The sequence below is a fragment of the Etheostoma spectabile genome, chromosome 9, assembly GCF_008692095.1.
Source record: "Etheostoma spectabile isolate EspeVRDwgs_2016 chromosome 9, UIUC_Espe_1.0, whole genome shotgun sequence".
Taxonomy (NCBI): domain Eukaryota; kingdom Metazoa; phylum Chordata; class Actinopteri; order Perciformes; family Percidae; genus Etheostoma; species Etheostoma spectabile.
Genome location: NC_045741.1, coordinates 37,422,473 through 37,444,143, shown reverse-complemented (window position 1 = coordinate 37,444,143; position 21,671 = coordinate 37,422,473). Strand labels below are relative to the sequence as shown.

At 42.7% G+C, this 21,671-nt stretch overlaps 1 protein-coding gene across 1 annotated transcript in view; it reads right to left on the bottom strand.

Annotated features, from left to right (window-relative positions):
- Nucleotides 1–17,753: 17,753 nt before the first annotated feature.
- midn (midnolin) overlaps nt 17,754–21,671 on the bottom strand; it is a 26,343-nt gene continuing 22,425 nt past the window's right edge. Inside the window, exon 8 of the mRNA XM_032525134.1 lies at nt 17,754–21,355. Coding sequence (XP_032381025.1) covers nt 21,093–21,355 — 263 coding nt within the window. The 3' untranslated portion in view covers nt 17,754–21,092. The remainder of the gene's footprint in view (nt 21,356–21,671) is intronic.

The following is a 21,671-nucleotide window of genomic DNA, read 5'->3' as shown; positions in this document are numbered from 1 at the left end:
AACTACTACAACTACCATTTGTAGTCACTGTTCCATTATCTTTATTGTGACTATTATTGTCACTATGCATCACACCCCCAACCAGCACCGTCAGACACCGCCTACCAAGAGCCTGGGTAGCCACTGTCGCATTAATTGCTTGCTCAGGGAGAATTACTAGAATTATTGGGGCTTTAGAAATTATAGAGAGTGGCGTAGACTAACTCTTTCCTCAAAGTGTCTCGAGATAACTTTTGTAATGATTTGATACCATAAATAAAATTGAAGTGAATTGAATGTGCTTGGTGTTAGTGGGCTATTTCAGAAAAGCTACCTTTGGGTTGGCTTATTGTCATTGCTCAAATACTTTTCTCTAAACTTCCTCCCATTTTGTTGCTAACACATCAGGATAAACAATATCCATAGCTCTTCCATAGTACCACCAAATGCAGATATATTTGAACAATAAAAACCTTATTTTGTTTTAAATAAAATAGTTTAAGTACACAACAGGATCGCTGTTCATTACAGAAAAGTCTTTAAAAAAAAAAAAAACAGGAAGGCAAAGGAAACAGTAAAATGTCAACAAAACAAAAAACACACATGTCTTACATGATGAAGATTATCACTGCCGGGATTCTACTGAATTATCCCAGTTTTAATGAAGGCTAAGTGGGCATTACATTTTTTAATTAGTTGACTTCCCTGAAGATGTGCATGGAGACCCGTTACCTTAAACCGTCTAAGTGTTTACACAAGGTGAAACTTAACAGGTAAAGTTGTACAAACAGAGCGGTAAGTTGATTCAGCAGACAAATCCAGTTCCCATTAGTAGTCATTACTAAAAATCATTAGTAAACATTTTGTAATGCTCGTACTACAAAAGAATGATGTGACAAATAAATAACGACAAATAAATTATGTGTCGACAGTTTTCCACTTTTGCTAGTTTGACAGCGGAAAAAAGTGTTGGTTCGCCTGGCAGATGGTTCAAAAGGGTTGTACCAAAGAAAAGTCTTTACAGTTGACGCATCCAAGCTTGCGCACGCCAATGTGACTTCAAAATGATTTAGATCTTGTTGCCGCGCCAAGATTTTGAGTGTGCGTCCAGAGGTCGTGCACCACCACCATTTTATTCAGCGGGGTGCGACTGAGCGGAAACAGGAAGCCTGAACGAGCTCGAGGGTAACCAGATGCCAGGACTCTGAGTGACTGCGCGTCTTTCTAGTAAACTTACTGGGTTAAGATGAGTTCTGTTATGGTGAATGAAAGGCTCTATCCTATGAAGAAGTCACTGGCTGAAATCAAAACGTTGACAGCAATGCTGCTGCCAATTTTGCCATTGTTTACCTTTTTATTCCTCTTCTAGTCAGTAGAAATGGCAAAGTCGGTGGCCTTTGCTCATTAGCGCCACCTCTGTCCAGGAGAAGACTGCAACAGTTACGGCGCTCCCATGACGTCACACTGGCGCTCGACCGCTCGGCTGGGGCTAGCGTACCTGTAACCTGTGTAACAAGCATAGTGTGCGCGAGCTGTGCACGAGCCTAGGTGCATTTTACTGATGCTCTGGTAAAATAGCAATGAAATGCTGTGCTATTGACTTTAAATCAGGTTTTTCTTGGTCAGTGGCGCGATCACTTCCCGCTGCCTCAATACGCCAATAATTCCCCTGAACACACCTCCCTGTAAGACCAGCACACCCATGGGCACAAAGATGGGTGACGTGGGCGCAGGACGGGAAATTAACAACTGCATTAACAACATAAAATTGCAAAGACACTTGCGTCAGTCTTTGCGATGGTAGGCTGTTATTGCAGGCGAAGTTTAATATGCTTCTTCAATTTATACAATATATGTAGTAGGGAGTCAATGCTCCATCTCTCTTTCGTTTAAGGGGTCCTTGTCTTAAAAAGCGATAAAGTCCCCGGTTGTAGATCAACTAAGTGAAAACTCTGTCAACTGTTGTTTTTCAACTCAGTTTACTCACATTTCCTGACTGTGATTTTTGTCATTTGAAAGGGACCTATGTCTTTACTGCAGCAGCTCCATTTTCCCCAGGGTAATGCTGTAACTGTTAAAGGGGCTTGGCAAAAGACATACTGCACACTGAAAGGGACATATAAATACACTGTCAGCTCGCACGTTTGTATTCTTAGAGCATTTAAATTTCCCCTGGGCACTTCTAAAACTGTCATGTGAAGAGGGTTTGGCTGAAGGTCGTGATGTGAGTCACAACGCAGAGCTGGCTCGTGTTTCCTGCCAGGGGAGTCGGTCGGAGAGTGTTTCATGCTTCCTTGCTGGGACAGGAAGTGGAGGGGTAAACAGAGGGAATCCCACATGCTGACGAGGAAACTCCACAGTGCCGTCCTACACTCACACCGCAGGGACTCTCCTCTCCCCCCCCCCCCCCCCCCCACACACACACACACACACACCACACGCACGCACACACACACACACACACCACACACACACCCCACACACCACACACACACACACACACACACGGATGCCTTGCTACTCACTTAAGTCCACATATGCATCCATTGGGTCCCTCACGTTCTCAGTTTGGGACAATGGATTTCTATGCTGTGTATGACGGGGATAAAAATTTAAATCGCATTTGGTGTTTTTTTGGTGTGTAAGATTTTCACTTAGTTTCATTCAGTCTGTGGTTATCCACTTTTCGTGCTTTATTTTAGAATGCACAGCAGGAAGCATGGTACTGTATGTGTGCCTGAGTAGACTACATGCTTTAAACATGGACACCACTGTGATGCAATAATGTGCAACATGCCCTTTCTTAATTTTCAGAGGAATTAGCCTAGTTTGTGAAATGTCATAGCCATTGCTCACCTTGGCGTAGCGCTTTCTCCCCTGTTAGCATGTGACCTTATTTCTCTTATCTGTGGCAGCCATGTAGGACCTACGCTCATCTGTTCATGTGTTAGTCATTTGTGCTGCACCAAAATATGTTAGGTCAAATCTGGGTCTGAGGCTTTGCAATGCTGACGTGTGCGTGTGTGGTGTGTGTGTGTGTGTGTGTGTGTGTGTGTGTTGTTTTGACAACAGTGTAATACCGCAATCCGCCTAATGGGAAAGTGATCCGGAGCCTCCTGAATATTTGATGTTAATGTAATAGAAAAGTCATAAAAGCTTTTCATATCTCAATTTATCCAGTCAAAGTCATTGATTTAACCTGCAAATTTATAGATGGGCCCCCCCCCCCCCAGTCACCCCAGTGACTGTAATGCCCGTAAATCGCACGTCCAAATCACAATGAGGACTCTCTTTTTTTTCATTCAACAATTTATATTCCAAGGGGCTTAATTATCTCATTTGACTTATTTTTTTGTGGGTTTGTTAGCGGGACAGGGGAGCAACCATTGATCTGAAAGATTTAGAGCCTGTTGGCTAAGCTATAGCAGCCTGCGATGGTAAGTGGAAGCATTGGGAGGTCTGGTAATCTCTTCTTCATAAGAGTTATAGAAATAGGTAAAACAGTGGCTGAATCCATCTGTCTTCCATTTAAGTCATTTCTCAAAATATACTTTTACCAAAGACTAATTCAACCAACATTTCACGCTGACAAATGTTCATAAAAGAGGTCTCTTGAGCATTGACAGAGCTGTCACAACACATTTCATGATGCATCTTTTCAACCCAAGCAGCACCTTTAACAGAAGCTCGCTCCTACTTTACAGTGTTAGGTGTTGTTTAGAAGATCTTAGTCTGTAGAGGGTCGCCGCAAAAGGCCTAAGGCGACCGACCCTAATACTGGCTCAGACTGCCACACTTCTGTGATGATGTTGATGATCCAAGAAACCGTGCATGTGGGTCACTGAGTGCCTGCCAGGGCTGTGCAGAGGGTGGGGAGGGGGCCAGGACGGAGCACAGGGATCAATACATAATATCTTACAAATTGAATTCGACCTGGATCGACCCAGAGGGTGTGTGTGACCGGCTGAGCACTGTGGACGAGTGCACAGTAAATCCTACTGATCCGTATGGAGGGTACAGAGGAGGGGGTGGAGCGTCCTCTCACAGGGGTGTCTGCTCTGGGGAAGGAGGCGTGAAGAGTTGGGTTGAGAAGGCTGATGGAGAGGAGGGAATATGGAGCAGGAGGGGTTATTGAGTGAGAGGACAAGATGGAGGTAGAATCGCTTTATCACATCCAGTCAGGGGGTCACTCACTTCTCCCTGTCATTGTCTTCAAGAGGCTTCACCCCCAATCTGTCTCTATAATGGTGGGCTTGTTTGGACACAGTCAATTTTATAGTCTCATCTGGGCTCTTCAATGTCTGTGTGTGTGTGTGTGTGTGTGTGTGTGTGTGTGGTGTGTGTGTGTGTGTGTGTGTGTGTGTGTGTGTGTGTGTGTGTGTGTGTGTGTGTGAGTGTTCAGGTACAATGGAGCAATCATTTTGTATTTTAATTTAAAGCAAATTTTGGCAAACGTGTATTTACTTTCCATGTGGATAGCTAGCTGAGAAGACTGATAGCTCTCTTATGTCTGCCAGCAGATGGTTAGCTTAGCATGAAGACGAGGGCAAACAAAGGTAACACATTTGGCCTAACTGCACCTCAAAAAGCTTGTTCATTGACACATTTTTTTCATGGTTGTTCAATCCGTATGAAAACCAATTGTAAAATGTACAGTTCTGCGGAGACTGCAGAAAGTGAGTGGTGTCGTCCAACAGATAGTCCCTACACATGCCCCTGTAACACGCTAGTGTTTACACTTTGGATTGACTAAGCCCAATTTCCAAAATGTCCACGTGTGTGATTTGTTTTTCTTTATGATTATGTTACCAATATTAGTATATATTCATACACAGGCTACGAATTTGAACTTTTTTTACGTGTATGTGGTCTATGAGGATCAACTAATCAAGCATAAGAACTATTCTAATTAAAGTTTTTTTTTCTCATTTTACAAAAGTGTTCAATTTTTACATATAACAATGGTTAAAAGAACCCTTTTCAGCAGAAACACTTAACTTTTTATGAAACATCAAAGAAACTAATTTTTTGGGGGGTTCTACTGTATTATTCAGAAAAGGATCTTTTTTTTCTCAAAACAAAAGCAAGCTCTGGCACAGTTTCCCCGCTTTCATTTTTTTGCAAACGGCAGTTGGTTTTTCAGAGAAACCAAAGGGAAAGTCAGAGCCGTAACAGGTAATTCACCTACATGATCTCTGCAGTGTCACACACATTGTCTGCCGGCATTGAACGCTGAAGGCCGGGGTCAAGGTGAAAAACAATCTGTGCAGCGGAAAAAAGCACTCGGTCAATTCTAACCCAGAAGGCCCTCTGATATCGCCCACGGCTCCGGTGACACGGGGGATGATGTGTGGGTGTCGTTTACATGGGAGGCTCTGCATACAGCCGGCCTGCTGAGGTTGAGGGCACATTTATTTGAATCTGTCTAATTGACATGTTGGGATCGATGGGGGAACAGAAAGCCTCTTTACAGCATCCGCCAATACAGAGCCGGTCCCCTGGGCCCCCACATGCTGGGGCCCGCCACCCTATCAGTCACAACCATACCACTGAACTAAAAGACACCTCACCCCTCACCTAAACACACACACAGATGGAAAACACGCACACATATACAGACAGACTGGAAAACAGACCGCCCCAGACATACATACACACACACAGACAATCAAACACACACAATCCCTATTGATCATCGCCCCCCCCCCCTGTTGTACCAGAGCCCCCAGACTGTTTTGGGGGCGGTAAGGAGGGAGGGCAGCCTAGCAGGAGGGTCCCGGATGATCCACTGATCCCACCATGGACAATTGGATCACACTCAGTGGTATCTACTGGTGGGCCGGTGATGTGTCACTCACGGCTCCTTTGTTACTGGGCAACCCTGACACATCAAATACATAATTAATGGGGAAATAAAAAGGACATTGACTATAATTCCCATTCATTTTTAGATTAATGTTTGTATGGCTATATTTAATCAACTCAAAAGATCGTGATTAAATACCCAAAAAGTAAGACTTTTTAAACCTTCCCATTATAGCATAGAGACTGGGGGTTGTGTACTCTGGGTACACATGTTATTAGGCTTAATTAAGCTGCAAAAACACTTGTTTAGGAAACAACGGTAATAATTGCTAAATATTGAAAATTAGTAATCACTGACATGTTTCTAACCATTCATTATTGAAATGAAAAAGCTTTGTATGTGTGACCATCCACGCCACTCTTCTCCTTATGACCTCAGTATAGGATATAGCAATGCCACTGAATGTAATCTAGACAATATTTACATTTCCTCAAAAGCAAATTCTGTCAAAAGAAATGAGCAATACACAATCATATTTTGCAGAAGACATGGCGTTTGATGCACTGAATTTGACCAGCTGCAAGCCCTTAGTGTACTGTACATAAATCCAAACTCCACCCTTTAAACAAAATGTTTATATAATTTTAACGTTTGGCTCATAACATTTATTCATGTAACAGTTATAATTTCTATCTCCTTGTTTAAATTACGTTTCTAAGAATGAGCGGCTGTGCCAGGAGTTTAACTCTGGTGGAGAAATAAATCCCTTCATTTTACTTTTATTTAAAATGTTCTGTCTACACACATTTAAAGATTTTGGACCCAAATCAACACCACACGTGTATGCAATGGTTAAACAGGAACGTTTAAGGTTGGTAAAATCCCCCTAATTCCCAGAAACAACACTAAGGACAATGACCCCAGTGGCTGGCTCTCGCTTGTGTTTGGTTTACTGTTGTTACATATGTACAGTACATACAACACAAAACGTTCCAAACCTACATTGTACTGTCTTTTGACTGCCACTGACCTAACAGATTGAGTAAAACAAACGCAGTATTTGGCAACACAACTGCTGACACCCCAGAATCCTCCTTACTGTCACAGACACAGATGTTTCAACGTATGGCTCCTCCGAGAGATTTACAATCATAAATCATAACCACTGACAGACATGGAATAACAATGCTGCAACGGTGTGTGTGTGTGTGTGTGTGTGTGTGTGTGTGTGGTGGTGTGTGTGTGTGGTTGTGTGTGTGCAAAGGGCTAATAACTGGAAGGCCATTTTCGAGAAGCTTAAAACCCACGAGGCACCAGCACCTGTCCCTTGCTTTTCAGAGTATTGTAGGAAACGGGGGATGATGAGTGTGTGTGTGTGTGTGTGTGTGTGTGTGTGTGTGTGTGTGTGTGGGGGGAGGGAGGGGGGGTGGATGTAAGGAAGAGAATTAAGGGGGAAGGGGTGTGTGGGACAAATCTGCTGGATGATTATATGGCCAAAATAATCAGATGTTTGTCCGTAGGTGTGTGTGTGTGTGTGTGTGTGTGTGTGTGTGTGTGTGTGTGTAACTGGAGCCAAGCCTCCCATCTTGCAAATGGGCTCAGTGTGGGCAGTGGTGGGCTCAGGGTTTACCCCAACCCTATCTGCATGCATACACACCTCCTCTTAAGCCCCCTATCCTCTTGCACGTGCCTCATTCACCAACACACAGACGCACACTTGTTTCCCCTCCCCTACCCCCATTTAAAAGAGGTTTGTTGTCTATGGATTTAGCCTTGAGGGCCAAACGAAATCTGACCCCCTTTTCTTTAGACCTCGATTCTATTATACAGCAGCGGCATTAAGAAGCAACAGCTAATTACAAAGGATAAGGCCGCGGCTAATGAGTGAGGGACCGTTGTGGAGATGGAGCTGGATAAATCTGTATGGATGCAGAGTTTTTAATTAGGCGGCGGGGGGGGTGAAACGCGAAGGAAAGATGAGCCAGGCCACGAGGGAGTCAGGTTTTTTTTTTTTTTTTGGGCCCAGGACAATTTACTCTCTGACTGACAACAAATCACCTGCATGGGTCCCCATTATGTTGACACTCTTTTTCAATTAAATAAAGGACTGTTTAGCCTATATGGGTCAGCAGAGTGACTAATGGAAGCAATACATATTTAGTCAAGGGAAGAAAAGCTACTTTCTAGGTAACACCAGCTATAAATAATTTGGAAAAAGCTTTTCTGCGGAGATAGTCAAAGAAATAAGTTAACTGATTCAGCCCTGAAGGCATGAGGGCCTATGACATACTCTATTTGAGCCATGACCTAAAACACTCGACAGCATGAGATGCATGCTTCTGGCGTTTTTTAAATGTTACTATTTTTAATTTTTTTCATCCTTAGTGCATTCATGCATGCCCGCAATCCTCCTCCATTTCCCAGTTTGCACCATCTTCACCCTTCCAACTGGTGGTAATAATTGCTTTGTTCCGTCGTGTTTCGTCCTCTGAAGCCACACAACATAATTTTACAAAATGATCTTATTGCTCCCGCGCGTTCTCTTTCATTTCGATAAAGTCCTGTTGGCATCAAACTGGTTTGCATTCTCAGCCAGAACTGAGAGGCACAGATTCACTAAACCATGTACACAATAAAACTGCACTCATATCACACACACCACTGAGCTATTAACTACAGCAATCGCGACCATACTGCTAATTTGGCATTAACACAGAGAGCATTTGCATATTTTCAACACTCTTTATCATATGCTATTAGCATTGTTAGTATTGGTATTATTGTTAACATGTTGTCGTTGCTGCTTTTAAATCATTGTCATTGACAACAGATGGGGATTTTTCAGTGCAATGTTTTTCTTGAAAGGACAACTCTGGCAAAATATTTAAAGTTATTTTTCTGTAAGCGTTCAAAACTTCCCTGTGTCTGTGTTTGCAGTGCGTGTGCTCTGCAGCTTCTGTGTTTTAGTCGTAACGTACTAGAAATGACGTCAAGACAGCGAGAAAGGCGAGTCTCTCTCCCTTGCTGTTTCGGGTTTCAGTTTGTTGCCATGGCAGCAGTTGCCACTTCCTGCCAGAGTGGGTCTTCCTGTGTTCATTCATTTTTGTGTGCACGAGTTACGAAGCGCTGTGTTTACATTACCATATATGGGGTTTTATGAACAATGGGCACAGGGCTTCCCCCAAAAGTCAAATAAACACCATTAACAGCAATCACACACAGTCACACGCACACACAAACAACACACCACAACACACACACACACACACACACACACACACACACACACACACACACAACCTGTGCCACTCTACTTATCAGCATTTACAACTTCACCCATTTGCACACAATTATCTCCACTTACAGTTACATGGAATGTAAATGTGTGTGATACTTGACATGTGATTTCTAGGGACTGTGCAAAAAGGTTAAAGCATTAAGCAGGTTAGGCTGAAGTTTGTTGTTACTATACTATTATATACTATTTCTATTGCCAACAAGATAGTAGCCAACAGACAACCACAATCAGAGCCATTTCTCTGTACCTCTTGCAGTTTTGAAATGCACCTTTTCTCAGTGGTAACTGTGTTAAACCCACGCACACAACCGGTGTTTCCTCGTTGCTTAACAAGAAAGAGGGGGAAAGACTCAAAGAGCCCAAAGAAAGGAGAGAGAGAGAGAGAGAGAGAAAGAGAGATACGGCTGTCAAAAAAGTGTTGTTTTGTGTTTGGGAGCCGGGACTTTGACTTTTCTAAACACAGACTACTGTCCCGCATACTTTGGGTCTGATTAGCAGAATTCCTGCCCTGGGAGGCATCTCGGAGGGAGGGGCGAACAAGATCCTGCACAGCTCGGCTTGCCTCAGCTTCGGGCTGGAGAAAGGCCAAGTCATTTGCATTCTGCACACACAACGCTGCATGTACTCTGTCTGTATCCATGACCTCAGCTGTTTCAGCACACTGTAAAGCTATTCCATAACTCACAGCGCCACATTCACTTATGGCAGGGTCAAGGGTGGATGGATGGAAGGATGGTTGAATAAGTGGGGCGAGAGGGATGGAGGAGGCGAGCAGGGATGGCAGGGAGGAAAATACAAAAATGTACATTTTATCTGCCTTGCGCTCCTTCTTTCATTCCATCTCTCCCCTCCCTCTTGCCCTCACGCCCATCTGCCGTGAATACCTGTTGGAGGGCATCCAAACCGCTGGCCTGCCCTTTTCAGTGAGTGCTTAGCACAAGGAATCACATCGTTTGGACAAGAAGCATGGTCAGCACGGAGCGGCAAAGACTCTGGAGACTCAAACTGTGCCACGTTACAGGACTTTCCAGGCCAGTTCGGCATTGACAGCCCTGGGTTACTGTGTGCTGCCACACCAGGCTGTACTGTGTTTGCATGTATTGAGGCAGGGTGAATGTCAGCACTCTTTTGTGCAATGTGCCATGTGCTACACAGGCTGCCAAATGAAGATATACATAAATTAGCATTGTTCACTTTCTTCTGTGTTCTTTCAATGTCATTCAGGCAACAACCGTTTTCATGCAAAGCTCAGAGGTTGTAAAACACAGCCCACTGCCGACTTTGTGACATGGCGGCTCTGTGGATCTGTGGCGTGTTTTCGTAGGCCTACGCCAGACGGGGAGAGATGCAGAAAGAGCGAGAGAGATGAGGTGAAGGAAGCGCAGCCAATTTCAGCCCCACAGCTGCTAAAAGGTCACTAGAGCAACTGCTGAAAGGTGCCTGATCTTCTCAGAGGGAGAGCGAGAGAGAGGTAGAGAGAGAGAGAGAGAGAGAGAGAAATAGAGAAAAAGAAAAAGGTGGAGGACACCAACAAAAAGAACATTTGACATATGACAGTTGCCAGAAGCCTCCCAAGTGCCAGAGCTGTGAGTCACAGCAACACTCAAAAGTACAGAGACCTGTGTGTGGACGACCAGCACACAGAACAGCAGAAAGTAGCAAAAAGACAGCTAACCTGCTTTTTTCCTTTTATCCCAAATTATCTGCAGACCAAAACACATTCCTACTTCATTTTTTCTTTTTCTTTTTTTTTTTACAAAAAAAGATTAAAAGTGACAAAATCAATCTCAAGGGCCATTTAGTAGCTGTTTTGGAGTTCTCTTCAGCAGATGAAGTATACTCAGTTTAGTTTGCAGTTGAACATATTTCCTTGAATGCTTCAATCAACAATCCCATGACAGCTGGGTCAACTCTATCTGCTGATGAAGATCATGCAATATGATCAAAAGCTCCAGAACAACTAATAAATGGACCTTGAGGTGACACTGATTTGTCACCTGTTGTTTCCAAAATCAATCCACTTTAAAGCTCAAGCTGTTTGAAATAATAGTAAAACTAAAAAGAGGGAAATTTGGTGCCCCATACCAACAAAAAAAAGGGTTAGCAGAGATTTATATGGACACAGACAGGTGTGGAGTGCAAACTTGACATTTACTTTTCCTGTTTCCAGACTCTTGAATCACTGCATCTTTGATTTATTCAGTAGTTCAAACATGTCTGCTGTTGTGGCCTATTGATGGCTGTTTCCCTACGTTGAAGAAAGGATGTCATCTTCCTACATAAATAGCGAAAATAGGGACACATTGGGACAAATATGGCGACCGGTAGATGAATGATGCGGGTGTACGGATTGAAAACAACGAGTTTTAATTTTTTAAAAGCTGGGAAAAAAATTAATGGGGCGAGACCGGTTTTTCACTCAAACTGCAAGGGCCGGGGAAGGCTGTCTCAAAAGGGTTCGCAAAAAAGTACACGTAGGGAACGCTAGGGGTGCGGGGTATAGATTTTATTTAAATTATTTTTATTGAAAATGTCAAATAAGCATGAATATTTGATTTTTTTGTGGAGCGTGGTCGTCCTTGACGTGGGCTTAATTTTTTAATTTAACTTTAGACCTATAAGATCATGTTTTATTGGCATTATCGTGGCAATGTCGTGCTGGGGGGATTTTCGGACAAACCCCATGGGCTCCATGTGAATTTGCAATTTTGCAGATGACGAAATAGATAGGACAAAAAACGAACGAATCACGAGTGCTAAATTTTCCAAAAAAATTTGGGTTAACTGTTCAGTTTTAGCAACGCGGCAAAAAAGCCCGCTAGTGAGGGGTTTTTGCTAGTGGGACAAAGTACACAAAAAATCAAAAGACCCCAAAATCCCCAAAGCGTAAATATTATTGGCCCAAAGTCTGTGCCCTCCACACAGTAGAAAAAGTTTCAAGAAGTTTCTGAATGACCTAATCAAACAATATCAAATCACATCCAGCATCGGTTTTTCCCAGGTAGCTATCTCCCAACTTTAAAAGGCAGCGCAGGCAGAGTTTGGAGTTGGATGAATTGAATATTTTTCATTCACGACCGACCTGCGGTCCAGCAGCACTACATAGCCATTTATCAGTCTTACTGTGCACTGTTATGAATCTAGGAATATTGTTTTGATACGTTGTCTTGTATCTTTTCATAATTTTACATGTATTCAAAATTAACAATGATATCGTAATATTCATAATCAATATCGTAAGGAGTAGAGCCGCTGCTCCTTTGCGTCGAGAGGAGCCAGTTGAGGTGGTTCGGGTATCTGGTGAGGATGCCTCCTGGGAGCCTCCCTAGGGAGGTGTTCCAGGCACGTCCAGCTGGGAGGAGGTCTCGAGGAAGACCCAGGACTAGGTGGAGGGATTATATCTCCAACCTGGCCTGGGAACGCCTCGGGATCCCCCAGTCGGAGCTGGTTGATGTGGCTCTGAAAGGGAAGTTTGGGGTCCCCTGCTGGAGCTGCTGCCCCCGCGACCCGATGCCGGACAAGCGGATGAAGATGGATGGATATCGCAATATCACATTCTGTCAATATCGTGCAACTCTAATACACACCTAATTAGACAGTTGGTGACAGGGAACTCCTCTTGCTGTATGTAATACTTTGACATTTACAATGCCCTCTCAGAAGTATTTGTCTTAGTCTTAAAATAAATGACAGCACATTTGAGGAGAGACTTTCTCTGAGCTCAAGAGCTGGTTTTGTTGCTAAGCAGCTTGATCCATTTATGTTACAGTTCCGTGGGTTTGTAATAATGCTGTGCACTCCACGTAGATGATTTCCACTTCTTTTTCTCCCGGCTCAGTAGTGTTTAATTAGAGAGTGCCATATGTCTGGGTGGATGTACACATCCTGTTTACCCAGTTTCCAGGGTTTATTTTAACCAGGGTGTCTCTGTGCCATTTCCCACGGGGTCACAGGGTCAAGTTCAGAAGGTCAGCTCCACACCAACGGGGATGGACAGCTGAGCACCTTTGAGTGCAATGTGTCCATATGTGTTCACTTGTCCTGCAGTGACCCACAAATGGCTTTTTCAGGGTTTTCACAGAGGAAGTGTGTGTACTGGTGCAGTGCCCATTCATAAACACTGAAAAAACATCCATGCAACAGCGTGCCGCGCGTGACACTTTTGCACATGCGCAGGCTTGCAGGTCAGATAACTGTAGTGAGTGACTCCAGAGAGTCTTTATAGTATGGTGTGCGTGTGTATGTGTATGAGTGTGTGTGTGTGTGTCTGTTTGTGTGTGTCATATCAAAGCTTCTCTTCACAGCCTCACAGCTGCATAAATATCCATCAGGTAATGTTTCAAACAGACCGCCATTCTTCTCTTTCAACTGTGCAGGGAATAAACACAAACAGACAAAAGACAACAAGGTCCCTGCTGACCATGCAAACAGCCCTGGGTCTTACAGAGGAGGAGACTGGGAGGCCGAGCTCGGATGTTTATGCCATGACCTGAAGAAAATGCATCTTCAATGTGTTCGCTTCATTACTCTCTGGTGCAGATGGGGCTTTCATCAGAGCAAAGAGGTTGTTTGTTGTCCTTACGTAAAATGATAAAAGCATGTACTTAAATAAGAGACAAACATGCATGAATACCAAATGTCGGAAGAGTTGAAAAGGAATAGTTTTGAAAAACACCTGATAAAGAAAATAATTCATTTCAGCCTTAATATGTATCCCCATCATGGCTAGTGTCTCCTGTCAGACACTTAGAGACTAAAATGTCTCCCTATAATGGCTGTGTCTCCTCTTAGACACTTAGTGATTTCTTCAGTCTGAATCAGTGTTACACACATTGTGAGGCAAAGAAACTAGAAGTAAAGAAAAGTAGCTAAAGCAAAAGTACGATCCAGAAAAGTTGAAAGCTGGTTAAAAGAACTTTTCTTGAAGGAGCAGTCTAACAGTCTGGAAATGTAGTCAGATAATGAGACAGACACATGATAAATATGAAGCTAGCCTACTGCCAGCAGTTAGTTAGCTTTATTTTTTATTCCTCCGTTTTTCTAGGGCCCAAACAAATGAGCTAAACTTGTTAATTGGCACATAATTCCTTATGTGCGCTAAACTAAGCTAAGCTAACCATCCCCTGGCTGTAGCTTTATATTTAGCACATATGCATGAGAACGTGTCATCTAACTCTCTGCAAAAAAGCATTTACCAGCATTTCCTAAAATGTCAAACTATTTCTTTACCAACATTAAGTGTTTAATTGATTAGCAGAGGGTAAAATCGTTTTGTGATTGAGATGTTGTCTATGTTTTCTACTTCTTTCAAGAAATACTTTAATTGTCTGTCTGTGGTTTTTGAACTAACGTATGAGAGTACACATGAGACATGCAGCCCCCACATACACACAAATGCAATTAAGTACACATGTATGCCATAAACTTTCATCATTACAGCAAGGTATATGATACTCGCTTTCGTGCAGTGTGACATCCTGGAATATTTTCCGTTATGCTTGTGTGTGCGTGTGTGTATTTTTAAGTGAAGGAAGGATACAGCTGAGTATCTTATCTTAGATCACACAACAGCGTGTGAAACCCCAACTCTGCGGAACTCCTCTCGATCCCAGAGCCACAGGGTTTCAGTTTGCGGTGGCAGCTGAGCTTTTCTGTCTCCTCTCTCTCTCTCTCTCTCAGTCTCTCTGTTCTTTTCAGTCTCCAAAGGCAGTTACATCCACAGACGACAAGCTTGCAGACAGCAACAGATATGTGTGGAGGCTGAGACTGACAGTCAGATGCAGTCAGAAATAGGCAGTGACTTCTCAGAAAAGGCTCTTGTTAGTTGCATTATGACTGGAAGCCATGAGAATGTACATAGCGGCTGCAACATCTTACTCATGTTACGGCCAGTAAAATGTAAATCTGTAAATGGCAAAAAGAACAGACTCAGTTTAAGAGCAGGTACACACGCAATATTCATTGGTAATGTGTGTCAACAACATGAATGAAAAGATAAGTTTAAAAAACATCCACATTTAAAAGAAAAGGCTTTTGGTATTCTATACTTTTCTTATTGTGCACAAATTCCATGAAATGTCCAAAACCAACAATTCATTGATACCATTAACTAGTCGTACCAAAGCCTCAACAACAGGTTAATATGTCACACTGTTGCACAAGTTCCTTTATTGCCATGAACATGGGCAGTGTGGTTCATATCAGGGATAATACATGACAACTTGCGCGTTCCATCATTGTATTGGATAACACAGGGGCTGAAACAACCAATCCCAATTATATTTTTTAGTTTTTGGTTGATAACCTTAGCCCAAAGCTATGTAGCAAAGTCTCACTGTTGTTGTCCTTAGCCACAGTGTAATACTGGTGCAATAATCTAGAAGTGCAACAAACATGTATGTCACATGTGTCAGATTATACTGTCCAGTTATCAAAATGTACTAATATACACCTTCCAGCCAATCAGAATCAATAATTTGGTAATGGTATGCAGTACAGTAATTTGAGTCAATCCCATATATACCAACATCAGAGTACCAAAAATGTGTTAAACCACAGTTAAAACTAGTCCCCAACAAATGAACTAGTTATTCTTGTTTGAGTGTTGTTTGCTGAAAACTACAGTGCCCACGTGTCAAGGTGAGACAACCGAGCCTTTTTATTAAAAAACAAAAAGTAAACTGTATATGTGTTACTTTTAAAGATGTACAGCATGTCTTCAGTAAATGAGGTTGGGGCTGAGAGCAACAGATGGGGCGGAAAAACCCGAAAAAAAGTGATAGATGGCCTAATAAATTGTGTTTTTGGGGTTTTCAGCTTTTTAAAATACGGGGTGGGTGGTGGTGGGGGGTTCCCCAATACAAACATAAACAAATTAGATGTAAATCTTATCTAAGATTTTGCACATATACAGATGGGTTCAGGTTTCCACCCGGTATTCAAGGGAAGGCCACAGAACATCCAAACACGTTTGTTTTTGTCGGAAATAAATACACGCAGTTGTTTCGACTTGTATAATAATGATTTTCTAAATCCCAATCTGTATTTGTCTCTTTAGATTATTTAAATTTGGAGACTTTTTGGGGCATTTTAGGCCTTTATTTGTATAGGACAGCTGAAGACATGAAAGGGAAGAGAGAGGGGGAATGACATGCTGCCACATGACTGCTACCCAACGTTATACCAGGTTGAATCTCAAATGGATGTTAACCTGAGAGATCTCGGGTTTACCTCCCGGGGATGGAAGCTGATGAAATAGCTTACTTGATTTCAATCCTTGAAGATTGAGCTTGGTCTGGTGATAGCCAGACTATGACCATTGGCTATTGGTGAGCAAATCAATGAGCTATCGTTGACATTCCCCTTAGATCTCTAGCGTCCCTTATGAAACTTTGCCGGCCTTGCGTTCACCACAGGCCATGGATGGAGAGGAGGCGTGTTTGCTTATGTGCAGAAGGCCACCGTGTGGGAAGCTTTCATTACCATAATCATCTCTGCAGAAAGAGGAAAGGTGGCCGGGATTGAAAAATAAGGCCAAGGGACACGTGTCTAGTCCTTGGCCATTATCAGAACGGAGGTGTAAACAAGTCAAGTTAAACGGCCTGTCGACATTTTGATGTCGAATTACCAGAAATTTGAACAAATCCTTGTAAAAGCATGGATGCTAGTGGAGAGACGCGTAATAGGTCGGCCTATCTAGGACTGTGAAGGGCAGCAGCGTTTGTCTATCTGTTGTCTTGCTATGTTGCAGCTTCTCACAGTGAGTGTGCCCTGTGATTGGGGCCCCGCCTCCGCCATGCTGTGACATACAGTTGCTTTGCTCTTTGATGTTTAATCCTCCTTCAAATAGTCATTGCTTTGTTCTCAGCCTCGCTGGTTTAAAAAAGTGGGAAGCTACAAGTGCTGCTTCAAAAACACCGTTTGCTGTGAGGACATGTGTCAGGAAGTGAGGCTACACATGAGGTACGGCTCTTTCTCCTTCTCCAATCTGTCACTCAACTTCCATACTGTCTCATCTTGAGCCGGGCTACACACACACTCACACACACCCTTGGTTCCTCCTTCTTTTTAGCAACATTTTGCAGGTCGACTAAACTACTGTTGGTTGAAAGCTGCACCTGAAAGTCAGTTTTCCGGGCAGATGTATTGTGTAGGAAAATATAGAGAAATATATGTGACTGGACTCAACATTGACTGAGCTCTTTGACTTTCCTTTGTCCATTGAGCCCCCAGACCCTTTGGACCTCTAGCCTGAAGACCCAGAGTAATCCATAAAGGCCGTGTCAACCCCTCATCCGGCTGAGATGGTTCAGTCCAATCATCAAGTACCTTAGCTTTTGATAAAGAGTAAGGCGTTATTTAATCAATGCACTTCCAAGCTTCTCTAGTTTCCATGTGCCACTCATATAATGTTACTTCAGGAAATAGATTCTCACATGAAATATTAGAATGAATAGCAGCTTTCACTCAATGATTGATTATTGAACGGGCTAGTAATGAATACTCATGGAGACAAGCTGACGTACTCATTTTGTTTTTTATTTATTACCTAAAAAAAGAAAATGTTCTATCACAAGTCACACTGAAATGTATTGCTTAAGAAAAAAAAAATATATTCATATATTTTTTAACTTTTTTTAAACATTTTTTTTTCTTTTTTTTCTTTTTTTGGAAACATGTTCTGTTTCCATTATATTCCACCAAAAAAACCAAAAGTTCGGACACGAGCATCAGCTGCTGCTATGTCCCGACAACCTTCTCCCCCGCTTAAAAAAACAAACAAACAAAAAAATGCACAAAGAAATACATAATTCACAGTTACCATTTTGGTTTCATAAATTAATACAGTCACACATGTGCTACACCGGTCTAGAGCTAGAACATTGTAAATTGTATTCTTGAATCCTGTTATTTTCAATAGTTGGCTACAAGAAAGAACAGGCAACGTAAATGATGTGATCAGAAATTCCACCAACATACTGTTTTTTATCCTCTCTGTAATGCTTTTGTCTTTTTTGTTTTGTTTCATCTTTTTGAGTTTCACACAGACGTGAGGCACACACAGAGTATAGTTCATACATATACAAAACAAAATTAAATAAAAATTTGGGAGGGGCAGGGAATAAATTGTCCTCTAATAATGTTGTATCCAAGGAAACAGGAAGTGCATGTAGTCTGGAGTCCTCAGAGGACCTTTCTTATTCAGGCTGTTTCTCGCCGTCTAAGTACTGCGATTTAAACTTCCTCAGTTAACATAAGTTAACACAGATTAGTAGCTTTTTGCAGCTTGTTGGTGGGAGAACTGTGTAAAAAGGGATGTGAGGTGCGGACAACGGAGACCAACAAGCATGGCAACACAATGAAGAAATGGGACAAAGACAGTGTTTGAGGAACAGCGCTAACTTTTGAATAGTATCGGATTCACTCAAACAAGCTTCACCCCTAAAATTTACGACTCTCATGGCTGCGAATACTACAGTCCTGTGTATCAACCAATGAAAACAAGCTTAAATCTTACACTGACACAGCAAGGGCAACATTTTTAAGGCACAGAAGCCTTGACATATTAGAGACTCCACCAGCTAAAAGCACTAAACAACAGATGCCCAGTGTCCCCAGTGACAAAAAATGGCGCCTTGATGACAACAAGTCCGACAACGATGCAACACAGAAAGTTTCAAAAATCCCAAAAAGAAAAAAAAACATTTCCCGTCCCCATTGTCCCCAAGTGTCTCGTTTTTTTAGTGAAAGGTAAGGCCACTTAAAAAAAAGATGAGGTTCACCAAAAAAAGGTAATCTCTCACTGCAATCTCTGGGAGTGCAATTGTGGTAGGGTGGTTCGACCGGTCAGACAGACAGACAGATAAAGAGACAGACCAGACGCTTGACGGACAGTACTGTAATCCGCTGGTCTGTTGGTTCCCTGCCAGAGTTTGTCCACATGAGCCTGGGTTGGCGTTCAGGCTGGGAGGAGGGGAGGTGTTTAATGGAGGACTGTCTGGGTCCTAAGGTGGGGGGGGGGACCAGCGCTGGGGGAGCATAGAGAGAGTCAGTTGCTCTTTGCCCATCATCATCTTCATTGTTACACAACAGGAATGTTCAGTGCTGAGCAAGACGCGAGTCCACACTTAACTTCATCTGTTTTGGTTCTGCGTCGTAATACATTAGCAGGACACCGTTGTTCTAACATTGAAAAAACAAAAGAAATTACAAAAAAACCTAACCAACAAAAGCAGCATTGTTTATTTTCTTCACAAATTCATGCATGTTGGTAACCTTCATTCCCACAGCACCAGTTTCTTATTTTATTTTTTTTCTTCCATCAATAGAAAAAAAAAAAGATCAGTGTAATTCACACTTCTGCATGCAAAGAAAAAGTCACTTTTTCCCTCCCGCTTTGTTTTCCTTCTCCCATTTGAAGTGCCCACGTGTAGCAGCAAAACTGTGAAAGGCCTAACCTGATATGTCAACGGATGTACTGGTGGAGGCACTAGATAATGATGCTGGCTACAGATCCCACTTCTCCCTCTTTTGCCAATAAAAAAAAAAGTGTAATTATTATGAGGACTTGTAGGTAAATACCAACTTAGAATTTCTATGTTTTATCCTGTTGGGATATAAAGTAGTGACCCATGCATTCACTGCAGCTGATCTTCAGGATTTTTAAGAAACAGTGGGGTTATCTGGGAGAAAACAACTTGGACAAAAACATGGGGTCTTCTAAATCAAGTTACGCTAATGTCAAACATACCACACACCCTTATAAACCTTTGCCAATTGTCACATTTATGTACACAAACTAATACGAACCCTCCACAAGTCCATTCAGGTCTGAAAGACATGAGGCGGGCTGGATGAAATTTATCTTTCTGTATCATCTGTTGTGGCTAGACGACTATAATTCATGAATGGGCTAATGAATGATTGAATGGATGTACATGTTTTGTTGGTAGTCACTGACTTGAATGAAGCCACAGAGGGCTGCTGTTTTTTGAAAACAGCAGATAGGAAGAGAGATAAAAAATAGATTTGTTTTTCCATATACATTTTAAAGATTTTAAAATCCTCTAAAGCACTTTCTGTTCATATTAGTTCATTTTGTGTACTCATTGATCATTCCTATCAATACCCTATGTCACTGAGGTTGATATCAATACTTCCATTTTCATTTTCTAGTCCATTTCAGGCCCCAACTCCTCCTCCTTCTTCTTGCACACTTTGACCAGCTGTTACAAATCAAGAAAATGTGCAAATCAACAACTACTTTGAACTGTTATATGAAAACCTGAATGCTTTGTGAACAATGCTACATATTTTTTGTTTAGAAAATATAATAATATGTTTCAAAATGAAAAAAAAGAAGGTTTAACCACCCCGCAACAGGTAAAAACTAGACTCTGGTTGGTGAGCTTTGAGATCGATAAGAATGCCCGTTGGAATAATAATCCATAGTTCGGCAGTTCTGCCATTCATGTGAATAGGAAACACCGAGGCCTCCCGTGCTCCTGTCCTGTTGATAAGTCCAGTGTGGATCTCTTCATTGCTGTCCAGAGTGCCCTTTAAAAAAAGAATCTTAGAAAAAAAAAATATCATCTGAAAATACCACCACCACCACCACCGCCGCCACCACCAATTTAATTCTGCTATGTTCAAGTTCAGGTATGGTCTCTGTAACCGCACCGTTAAAAGTCTTGTACACTATTAAGTCCGGTTGTTGCCTGTCCAGATCCAAGCATCAAAAGAAAGTTCTCTTGCTATTGTTGCTATTTTTCACAAGGTCAACTGTGAAGGACCGGATGGGATTAAAGTCTGCAGGGAGCTTTATGATTTTTGTGTGACGGATGCCAGCCACAAGGACAACTCTGATTTCCTCTTTGCACAAGACACCTTTGCACAGTTCTGTGTCACCTCCTGCCAATCCACTCCCTCAAATGTATATCTCTAAAGTAAATCCCGAGCGATGCTTTGCACATCTCTGAATCTATTCCCCAGCGTGTGGGATCAGGCGCTTCAGGCCATGACGAACTCAGACTTCAAGTCTGCCTTAACGTCGGGCTTCCACACCGAGTCGTCAAAGTCCAGGTCCATGGAGCCCTCGCTGGACATGCTGCTGTTGCTGTTGCTGCGCCCGGCCTTCCGGTTGGGCAGCCACTGATAGGGAGCGCGATGGTCCCGTCTGGCCTTCCTGCGCAGACGCTTCTGCTGCATCAACAACTGCAGGCGCTCCACCTTGCAGCGAGTTGCACGGTTCTCGGTCTGACGAACACGGTCACCTGGACAGGGGAAAATAGAGGGGAAACATGGTCAGTCAGGTATTTGCACGCTGACTGGTTTGTATACACTGAGCAATAGCGCTTAATAAAAAAATAATGTGCCTTTGTGCTTTAGTGTGAGCGTTATGCAGGATAATGCAATACAGCCTCGACATTCCCTTGGCTCTGACACAGACACACCATGTGTGCCATGTGGAATTTGCTGCTTAACCTCCCCCACTGAGTCTCATTAGCCCCTCAGTGCCATTTCATGCCCTTATCACGGAGTGGGGAGACCTTCTTAGAACCGAATCCCCTTGAGAACCAATAGCAAGGC